This window comes from Moschus berezovskii, chromosome X, assembly GCF_049115385.1.
Source record: "Moschus berezovskii isolate FMDL1 chromosome X, NW_MosBer_1.0, whole genome shotgun sequence".
In the NCBI taxonomy this organism is placed as follows: Eukaryota; Metazoa; Chordata; class Mammalia; order Artiodactyla; family Moschidae; genus Moschus; species Moschus berezovskii.
The window spans coordinates 27733776-27750075 of record NC_142488.1 but is presented as its reverse complement, the minus strand read 5'-3'; the positions used below and the strand labels follow the sequence as shown (position 1 = coordinate 27750075).

The following is a 16300-nucleotide window of genomic DNA, read 5'->3' as shown; positions in this document are numbered from 1 at the left end:
CCTGGACTGGCGATTCATTTCACATATGATAATATACATGTTTCAACTGTTGGTGGGAATGCAAACTAGTACAGCCACTATGGAGAACAGTGTGGAGATTCCTTAAAAAACTGGAAATAGAACTGTCATACAACCCAGCAATCGCACTTCTGGGCATACACACCGAGGAAACCGGAACTGAAAGAGACACATGTACTCCAGTGTTCATCGCAGCACTGTTTATAATAGCCAGGACATGGAAGCAACCTAGATGTCCATCTGCAGACGAATGGATAAGAAAGTTGTGGAATTTTTGAATTAGTGAATTTTTTTCATTTTAAACAGTAATTTAAAGTTTATTCAAGCTTTAATGCAGGTTATTCTAACTTTAAGTTAGCATTACATGGCATACTTCTGAGTCCATTCCTGAAAAATTCTGTTGTATTTATCTCTGTCTGTTTCATAGACCTATGCAACCTCTGGCACTGGTGAGGGGGTCATTGGGGTTCAGATCACATAGCAGGGAACAAATGGATACTGGAACTTTAGAAATCATGAAAGCGAGAGACCACAGTGATCTTAGAATAGCGAACCGAGTGCTGCCATTAGTGTTCAGGTCTGGATGATAAATTCTGTTGTGAATGCAACCTTAGGTAGTGTGGATGGATAGTCTTTAGGGAAATGAACTGTCACAGAGAATACACTGCCTCGATATGGGTTGCCGTTCATTTTCATAATTGTGGTTTGCCAATGAGTGTATCATCCCCAACTGGCCCTGCAGAATATTGTGCTGGAGGGTCACTGGCCACATCACTAAGTTCCTTATTAATCCATTTCAGCACCACAGTCTGTGCTTTTTGTCTGACTCCTCACTGTCTCAGTGTGTGCTCAAAGGTCCGGCCAAACTCCTGATTATCTGGTGGCTGGGAAGGACTATCTCTTCATCTCACACGGGCCCTGCCAGACACAGGTGCCTTCTTAATAAACAGGGAGCTTGGACTGGGGTGGCGTCACTGGCAGAGAGTAGGTGAGGCTGGAGGGGAAGGGGAGACGAGCAGTGGAAACCCTTAGACTCAGACAAGCATCGAGTACCTGAAGGAGACCATCCAAACTTGTGGGTTATTTTTTTTTTCCAGATATTCACCCAGGAGTGGGATTGCTGGGTCATTTGGTAGTTCTCTTTTTAGGTTTTGAGGAACCTCCTTACTGTTATCCATGGTGGCTGCACCAATTGACATTCCCACCAACAGTGTACAGGTCTTGTCCACATGCTCACGGACATTTGTTACTTCTCTTCCTTTTGGATGATAGCCCTTCTGATAGGTATAAGATAATAACTCATTGTGGTTTTAATTTGCATTCATATGATAATTAACGATGTTGAACATCTTTCCATGTGCCTCTTGGCCATTTGTAGATCTTCTTTGGAAAAATGTCTATTTAAGTCTTCTGCCCATTTTTAAAATTATTTTATTAAACTGTTGAGTTATATAAGCTGTTCATATATTTCGGATATTCACCGCTTATTGGTTATCTCATTGGCAAATATTTTCTCCCATATAGTAGGTTGGCTTTTTATTTTGTTGATGGTTTCCTTTACTGTGCAAAAGTTTTTACCTTTAATTACATCTCATTTATTTATTTTTGCTTTTATTTCCCTAGCTTTAGGAGACAGATCCAAAAAAATAATATTATGATTTATATGAAAGAGTGTCCCATTCATAGTGTCTTCTAAGAGTTTTATGGTTTTCACTCATATTTAGGTCTCTAATCCATTTTCAGTTTGTTTTTGTATATAGCGTTAGAGAATGTACTAATCTCAATCTTTGAGTGCTACATGTCAAAGAATAAGATTAGAACCTAAACACATCTTGGTATTATCAGAAAACTAAATATGCTTTTACATTTGAGCCAGTAATTAGAGTTTTCAGAAATTAACCCTGAAGAGACACCCACAACCATATGAAAATACTTAGATATCCATGAACATATTAACTGAAGAATCATGATATATATCCACAGAGTGGGGTACTATACAGGTCAAAAAAGAATGAGCATGATCTTTGTAAACTAATATGGAGTTCTTCCATGATAGATACAGATATATAAAAGAATGTGGGATTTGGGGGCTAATGTCAGTGATACAGAGTCCAGTGCCTTCGCATACTGGTATGAAGAGGCTGTGAGAGCTGAAGAATAGAGTGCCAGAGCCAGAGCTGAAGCCAGGGCTCCTACGGTGCCAGGGCCAGCGCGCTTTCCGGGGCATGTCCAAAGCTCCTCCTACCCCTAGTGAAGTCTGAGCAGATACTGCACATTGCATTTCAAGAAAGCAAGCAATCTTCCAACTAGTGGAAGGCCAAGGTGTTTCTCAAGGAAACACAGCATATAACGTATTTGTGTTCCTATCCAATATGCACAAATTGGAGATTTTTCTTTTTTTCTGTTTTTAAATGTTGTTCCTTAATTAAAGATGTGTTTAGCTTCAGAGTCTAAGTATACTAACGGCACAGCTCCCACATGTACTGCAGATTATCAAGTTGAAAAATAAAAATTTTCCTATTACATAGCACAGACTGAAATCCTTGGATCATTTCTTGTGATTTGAAACTAGAAAACATGATATTGGAATATGGATTTTTTGCAAAAATGGAAATTATTCCACGGTGAAGTCTGTGATTATCAGATACAGAATAAAATCTTAAGAGTTATTCACTTCTTCGTTTGTTTTATTCATTTCAGTCTTTCTTTGGCATAGGTTATTTAAGAATGTAGGAGAAGTGAAATCCCAGTAAACATGACTTCTTGCACACTTGCACTATAATTCTTCAAATATCAATTTAGCATCTGTTCTTTGGAGGCTTCTGAGTAGTATTGGGGATGCTAAGGAAAATAAACCCAACCGTTTCCTATAGAATTCTAGAGTCTCTAAGAGAACAATTCATATAAAGTACCTTGTGAACAAAGATCTAGGGGCCCAATAAAAATGAAGTGTAAGGAGGTGAGGGGATTGAGGGATTCCTCATGAGGAGTCCAGTGCAAATACACTGAAGCAAGGCACTTGGAGACGTAAGGACAATAAAAGTCTGTCAGTGGAAGGTAGTTTTAAGTTAGGCTCCATGGCGAGCCCACCAGGGAGGCTGGGGAAACCCTGAATAGGGGTCAGACCCTCAGATGGCAGGTCTCAAAGTTGAGAGACTAAAGCCTGGAATGGAAAACTACCCTGAACAATCGCTTTGGAATTATGGGGCTACCCAGGTGGCTCAGTGGTAAAGAACCCGCCTGCCAATGCAGGAGACATGGGTTCAATCCCTGGGTCAGGAAGATCCCCTGGCGGAGGAAATGGCTGCCCAATCCATATTTTTGCCTGGAGAATCCCATGGACAGAGCAATCTGTTCAGTCCCTGGGGGAGAAAAGGGTCAGACACGACTGAGTGACTAAACAGCAACATGAGTAGACCAGAGAGAAATCCCCCCTGGGTGGGGATGGAATGTGCCCTGTGCTCCTGTCCCAGTGCACGCAAACACAGTGCACAAACTAGATGTCCATGCACGTCATCTCCAAGGAGACTGTGAAATAAAAGTAATAGCAGAATGAACCTGGAAACTCAGAGGCCAGTGGGCTGACACTCTGCTGTGGGTTGTGGAGACAGAGCTCATTTTATTGAAAGGGACTTCCATTCAGTGTTTTTGGCTATGTTGATAATTCCACAAAGTCTGTGAGATGAGTATATTTTAGGTGATGGTGAAATTGATGAAGATAGGGGCTTATTTTATTTAGTTATTTATTTGGCTATGCTTGCTCTTATCTTTGGCACTCAGGGCCCCCGATCTTGCTTGCAGCCTGAGAGTTCTTTAGTTGCGGCATGAGGAATCTTTCAGTTGTGTCATATAGGATCTTTAGTTGTGGCATGGGAACTATTACTTGTGGTGTGTGGGTCTAGGTCCCTGATCAGGGATGGAACCCAGGCACACTGCATTTGGAGCACAGATTCTTAGCCACTTAGCTACTGGGTCACTAGGCAAGTCTCTGCTGCTGCTGGTAAGTCACGTCAGTTGTGTCCGACTCTGTGCGACCCCATAGACGGCAGCCCACCAGGCTCCCCATCCCTGGGTTTCTCCAGGCAAGAACACTGGATTGAGTTGCCACTTCCTTCTCCAATACATGAAAGTGAAAAGTGAAAGTGAAGTTGCCCAGCAGTGTCCAACTCTTAGCAACCCCGTGGACTGTAGCCTGCCAGGCTTCTCCATCCATGTAATTTCCTAGGCAAGAGTAATGGAGTCGGGTGCCATTGCCTTCTAGAGGAAGTCTCTAGGAGTTGTTTAAATGAAAGAGCAGCTTGGAAGGAAGAAAGAATTAGTCTCAGAACCAAATTCTAGATTATCTGAATTTCGTTCAGTTAAAAAAATTACCCCAACACTCAAAATATGATTTAGTAGTGGAAATGAAAGATTCCTTTGAAACAGCATTTTGGACTGATTTGGTGTTCTATGTCCAAGAATGATACAGATTCTCTGACATCTGCTGGATTTAAAACATTCGTCAGGTTCGGTGGTATCCTCCAGGATGAAAATAATCATTATCAGGGTAAAAACAGATATGGTGTAAAGTCTCAGTGTGGTCCAGGCACTGTGCCAGGTGCTTTAGCTACATGCCACTGGCCCTCCAAAAGCCACTTCACCTGAGGCTCCCAGAGTTTGGGGACGGACCCAAGTCCAGACAAATGATTAGAGACAGAGCTGGGACTAGAGCGCTGCTCTGAATTTGTCCACACGCGAACCCTTCCACTTGTCCCGGCCTGAGGTGCTCATGAGTCAGTTAATTCACTGTCTTCTAGCGCTCCAAAATGTATCTTGAGTGACAGAAAGAAGGACTCTGTGACCAAAACACTGGGATGGAATACATAGCCACAGCAATGCAAACACCAAAATAATTAAGAGGTATGAATAAAGGAAAGAAGGAGATAATGCTCAGTAACCACATGATCATCTGCCTGTGCAAATTCAGACACCCTCAAGCGATCGAGGCCTTACAAGATTCTCTGACGCTATCCTTCTATGTAGAAAGTAAACACTCTATTTTTTAATTAAAAATATTTATTTATTTCTTGGCTGCGCTGCATCTTAGTTGGGACACTCGGAATCTTTGACGCCACATGCAGGCTCTTCAGCTGCGGCATGTGACGTTTTTTGTCGTGGCACGTGAACTCTTAGTTCTGGCACGTGTAATCTAGTTACCTGTCCAGGGATTGAACCCAGCCAGGCCCTGTGCATTGGGAGTGCAGAGTCTTAACCACTGGACAAACAGGGAGGTGCCAGGAGTAAATATTTTAGAACTACCCTAAACCTAGTGGCTCAGAAAGTAAAGAATCCACGTGCAATGTGGGAGTCCTGGGTTCGATTCCTGAATTTGGTACATCCCCTGGAGGAGGGTATGGCCACACACTTCAGTATTCTTGCCTGGAGAATCCTCATGGACAGAAGAGCCTGGTGGGCAACAGTTTGGGGTCCCAAAGAGTCAGACGTGACTGTGCGACTAAGCCCACACCCTAGATCTGGCTGAAGAGAAGGAATGTATCAGCTCTTTTTCTCTGACAACATAACATCTGTGCTGAGTTCCTTGATTTCTGCTCCATTTTCCTATTTTGGGACCGAGTCCCCTTTTCTCCAAGATTTTCTAGAGGGTATCTTCTCAATGTGTGTAGGAAATTGCATTCCCCAGGAAACCTTTAATCAAGGCACAGAAGCTGTTATGGGAACCTCCATGAAGGAGGACTGAGGAGACAATCACCCCTGATATAGTGCTCACCCAGAGACTAAGAAGAGGAATTAGATCAGTAGAAGGAGCAGTCCCAGGCTGTGGTAGATGGAGTGAGGATGCTGCGCAAGAGGAATCGGAAGGACTCGAGTTGCATCCCTACTGTCTGTTGTCAGAGGCCCCGATGGACTACGATCACACGAGGATCACCCTGACTTCCCACTTGGAATTCTCAGGAGACTAGGACCTTGACATAAGACAAGCAGCTTCATAAAGCAGAGAGTGGAGTTCCAGGATATGTGTACACATATGTGTCAATGTGAGGACCTGAACGTGGACTCATGGTGGCACACACTATAAAAGGCGGCCCTGGATGATATCTGATGCTGTGCTCCCCGGGAAGCGCGGGGGACAGATGTCAGGTTGATTTCAGTCTGGAAAGGCTCAGTGAGGTGAGAACTCTGTCTAATAGGATCAGCCTCCTTTTCACAGAGGAATGGGCCTGAGCCCAAGCAGGAGACCTCAGATGACAATGCTGACTGTTAGAGGGGAACGCTAGAGAGGGAGTCAAACAGAATTCTGTAAATTCTTAGCCCCGAGAGACCCAGAAGAGCTACTTCTGAGTGGTCCCCTCATTGCACCTGTGTGATCTCAGGGAGGGCAGGGCCTCCTCTAGCAGGATTAGGCCCCAGATCTGCCGAGGGGGACGTCTTGACCATCAGTCAGTCAGTCAGTCAGTTCAGTCGCTCAGTCGTGTCCGACTCTCCGCGACCCCATGAATCACAGCACGCCAGGCCTCCCTGTCCATCAGCAACTCCCGGAGTTCACTCAACCTCATGTCCACAGAGTCGGTGATGCCATCCAGCCATCTCATTCTCTGTCGTCCCCTTCTCCTCCCGCCCCCAACCTTTCCCAGCATCAGAGTCTTTTCCAGTGAGTCAACTCGTCGCATGAGGTGGCCAAAGTATTGCAGTTTCAGCTTTAGCATCAGTCCTTCCAATGAACACCCAGGATTGAAGTGAGGACCATCAGGGCTAGTGTGGTGGCCTCCCCCAAAAGAGGGCGGCTCACAGAGTGGCGCCCCTCCTGACAGGCAGAGATGCTAAGAGCAGTGCCCTGACTCCCCCGACTAGGGACTCAGGGAGGTGCGGGCTTTGTTTGGGGGCTGGAGGACTTGGATTCCTAGATGCAGACGTCCCGGGCTCTGAGACACCGTGCAAGGAGGACCCAGGGACGGATGAAGATTGAGCTAGCGGGGTTCCCGTAGCGCCTTGCCCTGCCGTCATCACCGGGAGACCCCACGTAGGACCGTACGCAGCTCCCTTCCATTTCCGCGTCAAAGGCGAGGAGCTTGACCGGGAGTCGTGGTGTCTCTTCGGTGGAGATTCAGTGTCCAGGACTTGTCCGGAACCGAGGTGAGGACCGGAATGTAACTGAAGGGTCTGTGCGAACCCACTGTTAAGAAAAGTGACCCAGCCGCATCCCACCACTGTGATCTGGCCCTTTCGAGTCCCTCAGAGCTATCGGCTGAATGCGGTCTAGCACGTCTCGGGTGAAGGCATTGGTCTGAGGGGGTAGGCCCGGATGTCCTAGATGAGGGCCCTGAGGGCTGATGAGCAGACTTGGACACCGCATGGGGGCCACACTGAGCGGCTCCCCTGAGCCCAGCCGTGGGAGGCCCCACGTGGAGCTGGCAGACCGTGGTGCCCCCTGTCGTTTGCTGGAGGTGGTATCAGGGAGGTGAGAACCTTGCTCTAAAGGAATCCACCCAGTTCAACAGAGGGACCTAGTCCCCAACACGATTCATGGTTGTGACGCTGAGTGAGGATGGGGGCTCCTCCCATACGAAACGGAGTTTCAGTCGGGCATTTGGACATGACACTTCCCAGATCACCTCCGGGAAGTGAGAGACCAGGTCAAGGCGGGGAGCGTCAGGTTGGGAAGGGAGAGTTTCCGGTTCCCTGGTGGGATGGTGAGAACCTCGGGGGCTGTGGGGATGTTCCACACCACATCATTCAGACCACATCCTGCCTGTCATCATCCCTTTGAGAGCTCAAGGATACGTGGCGGTTCCCACTGCGGGCTAAAGGGGAAGCAACTGCCCTCAGACCAGTCCTCCCTGGTCTGAGGGGCGTGGTCAGCAGATTGAGAAATTTTAGAACCTGTCATAAATCAAATGTGGGCCTTGGTTGCTTCTATGTCCTGGCTATAGTAAAGAGTGCTGCAACGAACGTTGGAGTACAAGTGCTTTTTAAGTTACTGTTTCCTCAGGGTATATGCCCAGTAATGGGATTGTGGTAACTCATGTGGTAACTTTAGTCCTAATTTTTATGCAGAGTGAATTAAGCCAGCATTGCATATTAACGCATATACAGGGATTTCGGAAAGGTGGTATTGCTGAACCGACTTGCAGGGCAGCAGTGGAGTTGCAGACATAGAGAACAGAGTCGGGGACGCTGGGGGAAAGAGAGGGAGGGACAGACTGAGAGAGTAACATTGAAAGCATACCCACTACCTTATGTAAAATAGATAGCCGGTGCGAATTAGTCGTATGACACAGAGAGCTGTAACCCAGTGCTCAGTGATAGCTTAGAGGAGTGGGATGGGGTGGGAGGTGGGAGGGAGTTTCAAGAGGGAGGGGACATAAGCTATATCTATGGTTCATTCATACTGAGGTGTGGCTGAAACAAACACAATACTGTAAAGTGATTATCCTCCAATTAATAGTACATAAATGTAATTTTAAAAAGACATAGAGAAGAAAAGAGAAGCAAAACAATATCAATATTATAGACCTTGAACTGGGATCTTGTGTGGGACCACAGGGACATCAACCTGCCTGTAACAGCACCTGTTCTTAGAAGACTGTAAGGTCATTTTACTTCCTCCTGTTGGGACACAGGGTGATTGGCTTTTCCTATCACACAGGCATCAGTTCAGGAGAAAGTGGAGCTTCTCTGCCTGGAACCCAATTGAGGAACCTGCGTGAGTATTCAGTGCATTTACCCCAACCCTTGGATTTCAGCTGGAAATCTCAGGGAAGGACTGTCAGGTTGAGCATCTACATCACTGCTGTATATCAAGTCGAGGGGAGGGGAAATGTCTAGTCTGAAGGTGCAGCCACCGGTCAGCAAATGGAGAATGGTGCCCAGTGTTTTAAGGAGCCAAGGTAAGGACCTTGAATGATGATCCCAGTGAACTCAGGATGGAGCAACACCCTACTGAGCTCTCAGCACTGGGCATCCCCTGGGAGGGAGGTGGACTGAGACATGCCTTCACTTGATTCTGGATCATGTGGAGGTCTTGAGTGTCTGCATCAGAGTAGCAGAGGGAAGGGTGCCCAGGCTCCGCCAGGTCTTGACGTGGTAATACTAAAGATGAGCTGAGAGGACCCCGCAGCTGGGACCTGCTGTCACCTCAGTAAATCCAAAGCAGGGCTGAGAGGACACAGAGGAAACGTAAGGCCTCTATTCTTCCTCTGTGGGATGTTGTGGGGACAGGCTGAGCAGGAAACCAGGAGTCTTGTGGGTTCCTAGGGCAGTGTCCTCAGGACACCTGCAGAGGCGGCCTTTGATAAAGTCAAGGTGGAATCTCCCTCTTTTAAGGTGCTCATGTCACCTCATTCTCCATCCTCCAGGTGCCCCAATCTCCTGACCTTTGGCCCAGACTCCTGCCTGCGGTCCCATCCACCGCCGTCATGCCCCATGGGCAAAAGAGTAAGCACCGTGCTCGTGAGAAACGTCGCCAGGCCCGGGCTGAGACCCAGGGTCTTCATGATCAGGCCACCGCGTCTGTGGGAGAAGAGACCACCTCCTCCTCCCCTCCTGATTCAGAGAGTGCTCCCTCAAGCTCGTCTGCTGCTGGCTCCCCCAAGGGGCCTCGGGGAGCCCAGGGCACCACCAGTGCTGCTCCAGGTGCTGTACGCAAAAGATCTGGTGTCAGTGGCGCAGCACGCTCGAGATCTGGTGTAGGTGCAGCAGTGCGCTCGAGATCTGGTTTAGGTGGCGAGGGCCGAGTTCAGGAAGGTGAAAATTCCTCCCAGGCTTCCGCTGCTGCTGAGAGCTCTCACACAGATCCTCTGAACGAGAAGACACAGATATTGGTGAAGTTCCTGCTGTATAAGTATAAGATTAGGGAGCTCATTAAGAGGTCTGAAATGCTGAAGGTAATCAATAGAAAGTGCAGGAAGCAATTCCCTGAGATCCTCCGCAGGGCCTCTGAGCATGTGGAGATGGTGTTTGGCCTGGTGCTGAAGGAAGTCAGGCCCAACAGTCACTTATATACCCTGGTGAGCAACCTAGATCTCAGCGACACTGAATCCTTGAGAGGTGACTTGGGGCTGCCGAAGAATGGTCTCCTGATGCCTCTGCTGTGTGTCATCTACCTGAATGGCCACCGCGCCTCTGAGGAGCGGATCTGGATGTTCCTGAATATTCTGGGCATCTATGATGGAAGAAGTCACTTCATCTTTGGAGACATCAGGAAGCTCATCACAGAAGATCTGGTGCGGGAAGAGTACCTGGAGTACCGCCAGGTGCCCGGCAGCGATCCCCCTCGCTATGAGTTCCTGTGGGGTCCTAAAGCGCTCACGGATACCAGCAAGATGAAAGTCCTGGAGTTTCTGGCCAAAGTCAATGATACGGTCCCTGCTGCCTTCCTGCCGCATTACGGGGAGTCTTTCAGACAGGAAGTAGAGAGCACCGGGGCCAGAGCTGCAGCCAGGATTGGCACTTCTGCCTCGGGCATGGCTGGCACGTTTGCCTGGGCTACTGCAGGCACGTCTGCCTGGGCTAGTGCAGGCACGTCTGCCTCGGTCTGGGATGGCCCTTCTGCTGCAGCCCAGGCTGAGTATCCTGCCTCAGCCAGGGCTGGCCTTTCTGCTGCAGCCAGCGCTGGCCCTTCTGCCTCAGCCAGTGCCCATGCCAGGGCCACATCCAGCCGCTCATCTCGCCCCTAGTGTGGTCTGAAGCCCGTTCTTCCCTCTGTGGTCAGAAAAACCTGTCAACCTGTGTTCCTGTTGACTTCCCCCCGCCCCCCCCCCCCAGTTTTCTGTTCTTTCTTTTTTCCACAGAAAGTTTCTTTAGGTTCATGATATAAGTATTTGAATAACATGGGTCACACACAGTTTGCTGTTTGTCAAATTTTGTGATCCCAGATGAGAAAAACATCACTTTAGGATAAGAATATCCTTAGAAATGTGAAAGACACCACAATAATAGAAGCTCAGATCATAGATACATAGAGAGATAGCTGAAAGGTCTTCAATTTTTGGTTTGCTTTACTCTCTGTTTAGTCTCCCATTTTATAAATATAAAAGCTATACAGTTGGATCTGCTTATGGTTTTCAAGACTGTTGGAGAATAAAAATGATAGCAAATGATTTATTTGTGGCTCTTCTTTTACACAGACACTAATTGAGCATCCGCTGTTAAGAAGTCTTTCATGCCTATACTGGCGGTGTTTAGTCAAAGAAACTCCCAGTCTCTGCCCGTTCAATTATAGTTTCCAGGGAAGCTGTCATTCTGTGGAAGAGGCTGAGATACTCTCTACTTCAAGAAGAACAAGAAAGAAGCAGGGTAAAGAGCGGGTGGAGAGAATATATTACTTTGGTTTCATTGCTAAGCAGAATTTTGGCTGATTGCGGAGGTTGGGTAATTTTTTTTTTTTCTTTCAGTTAGAAGGCTGCTTAGTTTCTGACATCTGATAGATGCAAAAAAAAAAAGAAAAAGAAAAACCCAGCTGATGTAACATCTGAGGTCACAATAATCGTAATAACTGCGATTGCCCCGAATTTCTCAGTAGAGACAGGTGCTGTGACAGATGCTTTCCATAAATACATATATTCCACCAGTCTGACAAGGCGGGGTCTATCCAACTCACTTCACAGTGGAGAGCCCGCGGCTCATCGAGTTAAGAGTTTGGTTTTGTGCCACAATACTTAAGGCTGGTAAATGACCGAGCTGGGACTAGACTCCTGCTCTAAACTACTGTAGCATACATACTGTTCTTCTCCCCCCACCCTGAGACACACCCTTGTCTTTGCTTTTAAACACGAACTTTTAACATTTGATATTTCATTTCCTTTTCCTTATTTATTTATTTGGCTGTGCTAGATCTTAGTTGTAGCACATGGGGTCTGCTTCCCCGACCAGGGATGGAACCTGGGCCCCCTGCATTGGGAGCCTGGCGTACTAGCCACTGGACCACGAGGAGAGTCCTCACCCTGTATTTTTACTTCAGTGTTTTTCTAAGTACTTCCAAATTTGACCTAGGTGATAAAAAGAACGCCCTTGTGTTCAAACTACTAAATATATTTAACTAGAAATACGTATCCCTTATTCATTTAGTTCAGTTCAGTCACTCAGTCGTGTCCGACTCTTTGCGACCCCATGAATCACAGCACGCCAGGCCTCCCTGTCCATCACCAACTCCCGGAGTTCACTCAAACTCATGTCCATCGAGTCGGTGATGCCATCCAGCCATCTCGTTCTCTGTCGTCCCCGTCTCCTCTGCAAAGAGATCCAACCAGTCATTCTAAAGGAGATCAATCCCTTATTCATTCCTCATAGATAAATGAAAGAGACAGTATTCGGGGAGAGTATAAGCATGTATATTGGCCATGTTAGATAACCTCTGAAGACCAAGGGCTCTCCGTATGATGCTTACAGTCTCTTGTCTGTAGAAAGTAAATCTACCAGAACAGAAATGACATGAGAACCTTCACCTGGCTGATGAGATAGATTCATGCACTTTTTTTCTCTGATGGATGACCACCTGTCCTGGGACTCCTGCCTTGGGCTGTAGCTTCTCCATCTCCTATCTCCATCTCCTGGGACAAGGGCCCATTCATTCTCTGTAGCACTGCAGAGCAAACAAAGTTCAAGAGTTTGCAGAGATATGGGATATCCCCAGAAGCCTTTAATCCAAGACACAGAAAGCAAGATGAGGACCCCATGTAGGAGGACTGAGGAGAGCAACACCCCAGAATATGGGGGTTGGTCACTGGGACAGCGCTCCCAACTGCTCTCAGGCACAGGGGATCTCAGAACTGTTAGGCTAAGCGTAGCCTCGCTTATTCTTCAGGCTTCTCAGAGACCTAAGAAACTTGGTCTCGGTGCAGAGTTCTGAGGTTAGTAGAGGAGAAAGGATCAATCTCTCAGAAATGACGGTGATTAACCTGAATGAGGGTAATGGAAAGATGCAGCCACATAGTAGGAAGCAATATACTTGTCCTCAGTGGCAAGCCCATGAAGTCCAGAACAATCCGGGCTGCTGTGGTTAACACTCTCAGCTCAGGTCCCGGGAAGGTGGGGACTTTGGGAATCAGCAGAGAATAGAGCCCCAGGAAGGTACAGAGTCAAAGTGAGGACCCAGGGTGTGCGCGTGAAGCCACTCAACCCCAGTCAATGGGGCTTCACTTAGTCCCTCTGCTCCAGTTAGCCCTGGGAGGCATTGGTAAGTGCTGGCCAGCTCAAGGGCCCCCTGACTTCTGCCTGGAGGGTTTCAAGGAGATGACCTGGGTTTATAGGCTGGCTCTTCATCAGAGAGTGGAAATCCCAGGCATGACAGTGGCACACTCTTGTCTGAGGAGTGCGGCAGGCAGCTACCCCATTACAGAGAAATTCTTAGAAAGTCCTGCAAATGTAATGGGCCCTGGGAGGGAACAGGCAGAACTTTCAGACTAGGTTTATCCCTTATTTTCTGAAGGCGAATGGCTTCAGGGCCTTAAAGTCCTTGGGCTAATGGAGGAGGCCTCATTTAGCTGAGGAAGGGTCCCCAGTTCCTAATAGTAGTCAACTGATGGCAATGACTGACAATGAAGGCTCCCTCCCAGAAAGAAGGGGGCCGCGGAGGGCACTGTCCCTGTTAGGCCTGAGACTGTGCCACTTAGGCCTGGTGACATGGTGAGTCCCACTCACTTCCTCCCAGAAGATCACATGGCAGTGATGAACCTCATCCTGATCGAAGGGAGCGACCACAGGTCAGCAGAAGGACGATTTCCAGATTGTACCAGAAGGTAAGGACCCTGATGACCGAAAAGACCATCCGCCGCAAAACAGTGGGGGCAGAACATAGTCCTTCCACTTCTGTTAGCCTCGGAAGACCACAGACTGTTGTGGCCCGATGAGGCAAACACCACTTCTTCCTTGGGGGCCTCGGGGAATTGGGGGCCTGAGGGGAGAAGGTTTAGGCCAAGTCAGGGAATATTTCCAGGTTGTTTCCCAGTCAGGGTGAGGACGGTAAAACTGTTTTAATACACATACCAGGATGGCCACGCAGAATCGTCCCTACTGTCAGGCTAGAAGGCCACAGTGAGAGTTGTCAGTCCAAGGGGCCCTTCAGTTCTGACCGAGGAGTAGCAGGAAAGTTAGGGTTTTGTTCTGATGGTGGTGGTTTCATGTCAACAGAGGGGGGAGTCGTGGGCTTGGCTAAGAGTCTAATTTGGGACCCTGACTTGGGACCCTGAGAAGAACCATCTGTCTTCCTCAAGGAGCTTGCCACAGCTTTCATTCTTGTGAGACCATGGGCAGGGGTGGCTAGATAAGGCCGCCTTATCTCAACTCACAGGGAGGTATGGGTCTTACTCCGAGGAGATAGGCCTCAGGTCAAGAAGGAGGGGATTCCCCAGGCCCCACCAGAAGTCAAATTGTGAAGCCCGAGTGAAGACTGAGGGGTCTACTCATCCCTGAATAGAGGGGACAAAAGAGAGGCATGCCTTACCCTTTGATGTCAGTTCTAGAAAGCTCAGGGGAAGACTGTCAGGCAAGGCTCTCCCTCACTTCTTTACACCAGGCCTCCTTCTTCTTGTTGAATCGCTAAGTCATGTCTGACTCTTTTGTGACTCCATGGACTTTAGCCCACCAGGCTCCTTTGTCCATGGGATATTCCAAGGAAGAATTCTGGGGTGGGTTGCCATTTCCTCCTCTAGGGGATCTTCCTGACCCAGAGACTTGAGTCTGTGTCTCCTGCAGCTCCTGTATCACAGGCGGATCCTTTACTGCTGAGCCACCAGGGAAGCCCTATATCAGGCCTAAGGGAGGTCAGATCTTTGTTGGAAAGTACAGCCACCAGTGTTGAGAAGGGAGGGATATGGAGCCTGCCATTCAGTGTGGCAGATGCTTTCCAGTTACCACCACATGCTACCAGATCTTCCAGACAGGGCTTGTCAAACTCCCTTCACAGGTAAAGAGCCTGAGGCTCTCTCAGAGAGTTTCATGATGTGACAACCTTTTCCATGGCTGGTAAGTGAGAGGGATGGTCGTAGGCCCTTGATCTGAGTTAGTCTAAAGCTCACCCTCTCACTCCTGCAAGCCTGATCTGACCTTGTGCCTTTAATTCCCTTTTTATTCTCCTTACTGTGAAATGTATGAAGCATTAAGAAGAGGGACTCTCAGGTTGAACCATCATATTGTAATACATAGCCAGAGCAATAATAATAATAATGCCAAAATAAATGTGACATATGAAGAAAGGAAAAAAGAGATAGTATCTGTTGACAATAGGATCATCTACACATACATATGAGGTTTCAAACTTCTTAAAAGATCGGAATGTTTTAAGTTTCAGATAAGCTTATAAGATCAGTAAGGGACTCAAAAAAATCATCTCACGGCCATTTCTTTGTATAAAGAAATGTCTATTAGCTCTAAAATATAAAGTTTCCTTATTAGAGCAGAAGTTGCCTGAGAAGTCTGGGTGAATGAGAGAAGGGACAGGTTACCACGTTTTGTTTCTCTCACAGGTCTCCACCTGGGCCCACTTATTTATGCCATGGATTTCCCATCTCTTATCACTCCTAGGACAGGGATTCCTTCTCTGCAAGGTTTGGAGCAGGGAAACTGATCGGGGCTTTTCAGGGATGTGGCATTACGAAAGAAGCCTTTAATCAAAGGGGCAAGGTCCTGTAGGAGGACACCCATACATCTCGACTGAAGAAAGCACACTCAAGAGTATTAGGTGTAAGAAGGTTCCAGGGAGAGATCTCAAGGTGAACACCTCTTTTCTCTGTTGTCACAGTACAGTTGCCAGAGACTTGAGACCTTTTGTCTAAGGAGGGTGATCTCAGGTCAGAGTAGGAATTGTCAAATATATATGGGAAGCCCCTTTAAAAGAAGTGAAAGAAATAGCCACCCGGAACGACTGGGGTTCTGTTGCATTCACTTCCTGCTGTCAGCCCTCAAAGGTCCTGAATTCCATAATAGGATGAGGTAGAGAGAGGCCTTGAGAGCTAAGAGAAAGCGCTACTGCCATGGGCAGGGCACGTTCCACAACCAAGTCTGCCAGCTCCTCCCACTTAGTGACATGCAGGGCAGATCCTTCATCTTGAGGTTGAAAAGAGAAGTAAGTATTGGAAGTAATTGAGTGCCAAGGTGGAGCTTAAGGGAATACATTTTATGTCTTTCTTTGTTCTTGCTTGACCTCGGTAACTGGGCTATTTATCTTTCTCTCCTTAGGGTTTTCTCTTTCATAGTATTGAAATATTCTTCCTTGTAATTGAAGGTCTCTTTGACTTCTGACTTCTGAAGGTCTCCGGACTTCCCTGGTGGCTCAGGCGGTAAAGCACCT

The 16300-nt window shown here is 47.5% G+C and overlaps 1 protein-coding gene and 1 pseudogene across 1 annotated transcript; one reads left to right on the top strand and one right to left on the bottom strand.

The window, feature by feature from the left end:
* Window positions 1-378: 378 nt before the first annotated feature.
* LOC148773252 (ubiquitin-conjugating enzyme E2 D3 pseudogene) lies at window positions 379-7369 on the bottom strand (annotated as a pseudogene).
* LOC148773251 (melanoma-associated antigen B4-like) lies at window positions 6290-11087 on the top strand. Its single transcript, XM_088833589.1, has 3 exons — window positions 6290-7149; window positions 8663-8719; window positions 9372-11087. Exon 3 carries the CDS (start codon window positions 9432-9434, stop codon window positions 10689-10691), a length of 1260 nt encoding a protein of 419 aa, XP_088689715.1. The 5' UTR covers window positions 6290-7149; window positions 8663-8719; window positions 9372-9431; the 3' UTR covers window positions 10692-11087.
* The last annotated feature ends 5213 nt before the right edge of the window (window positions 11088-16300 follow it).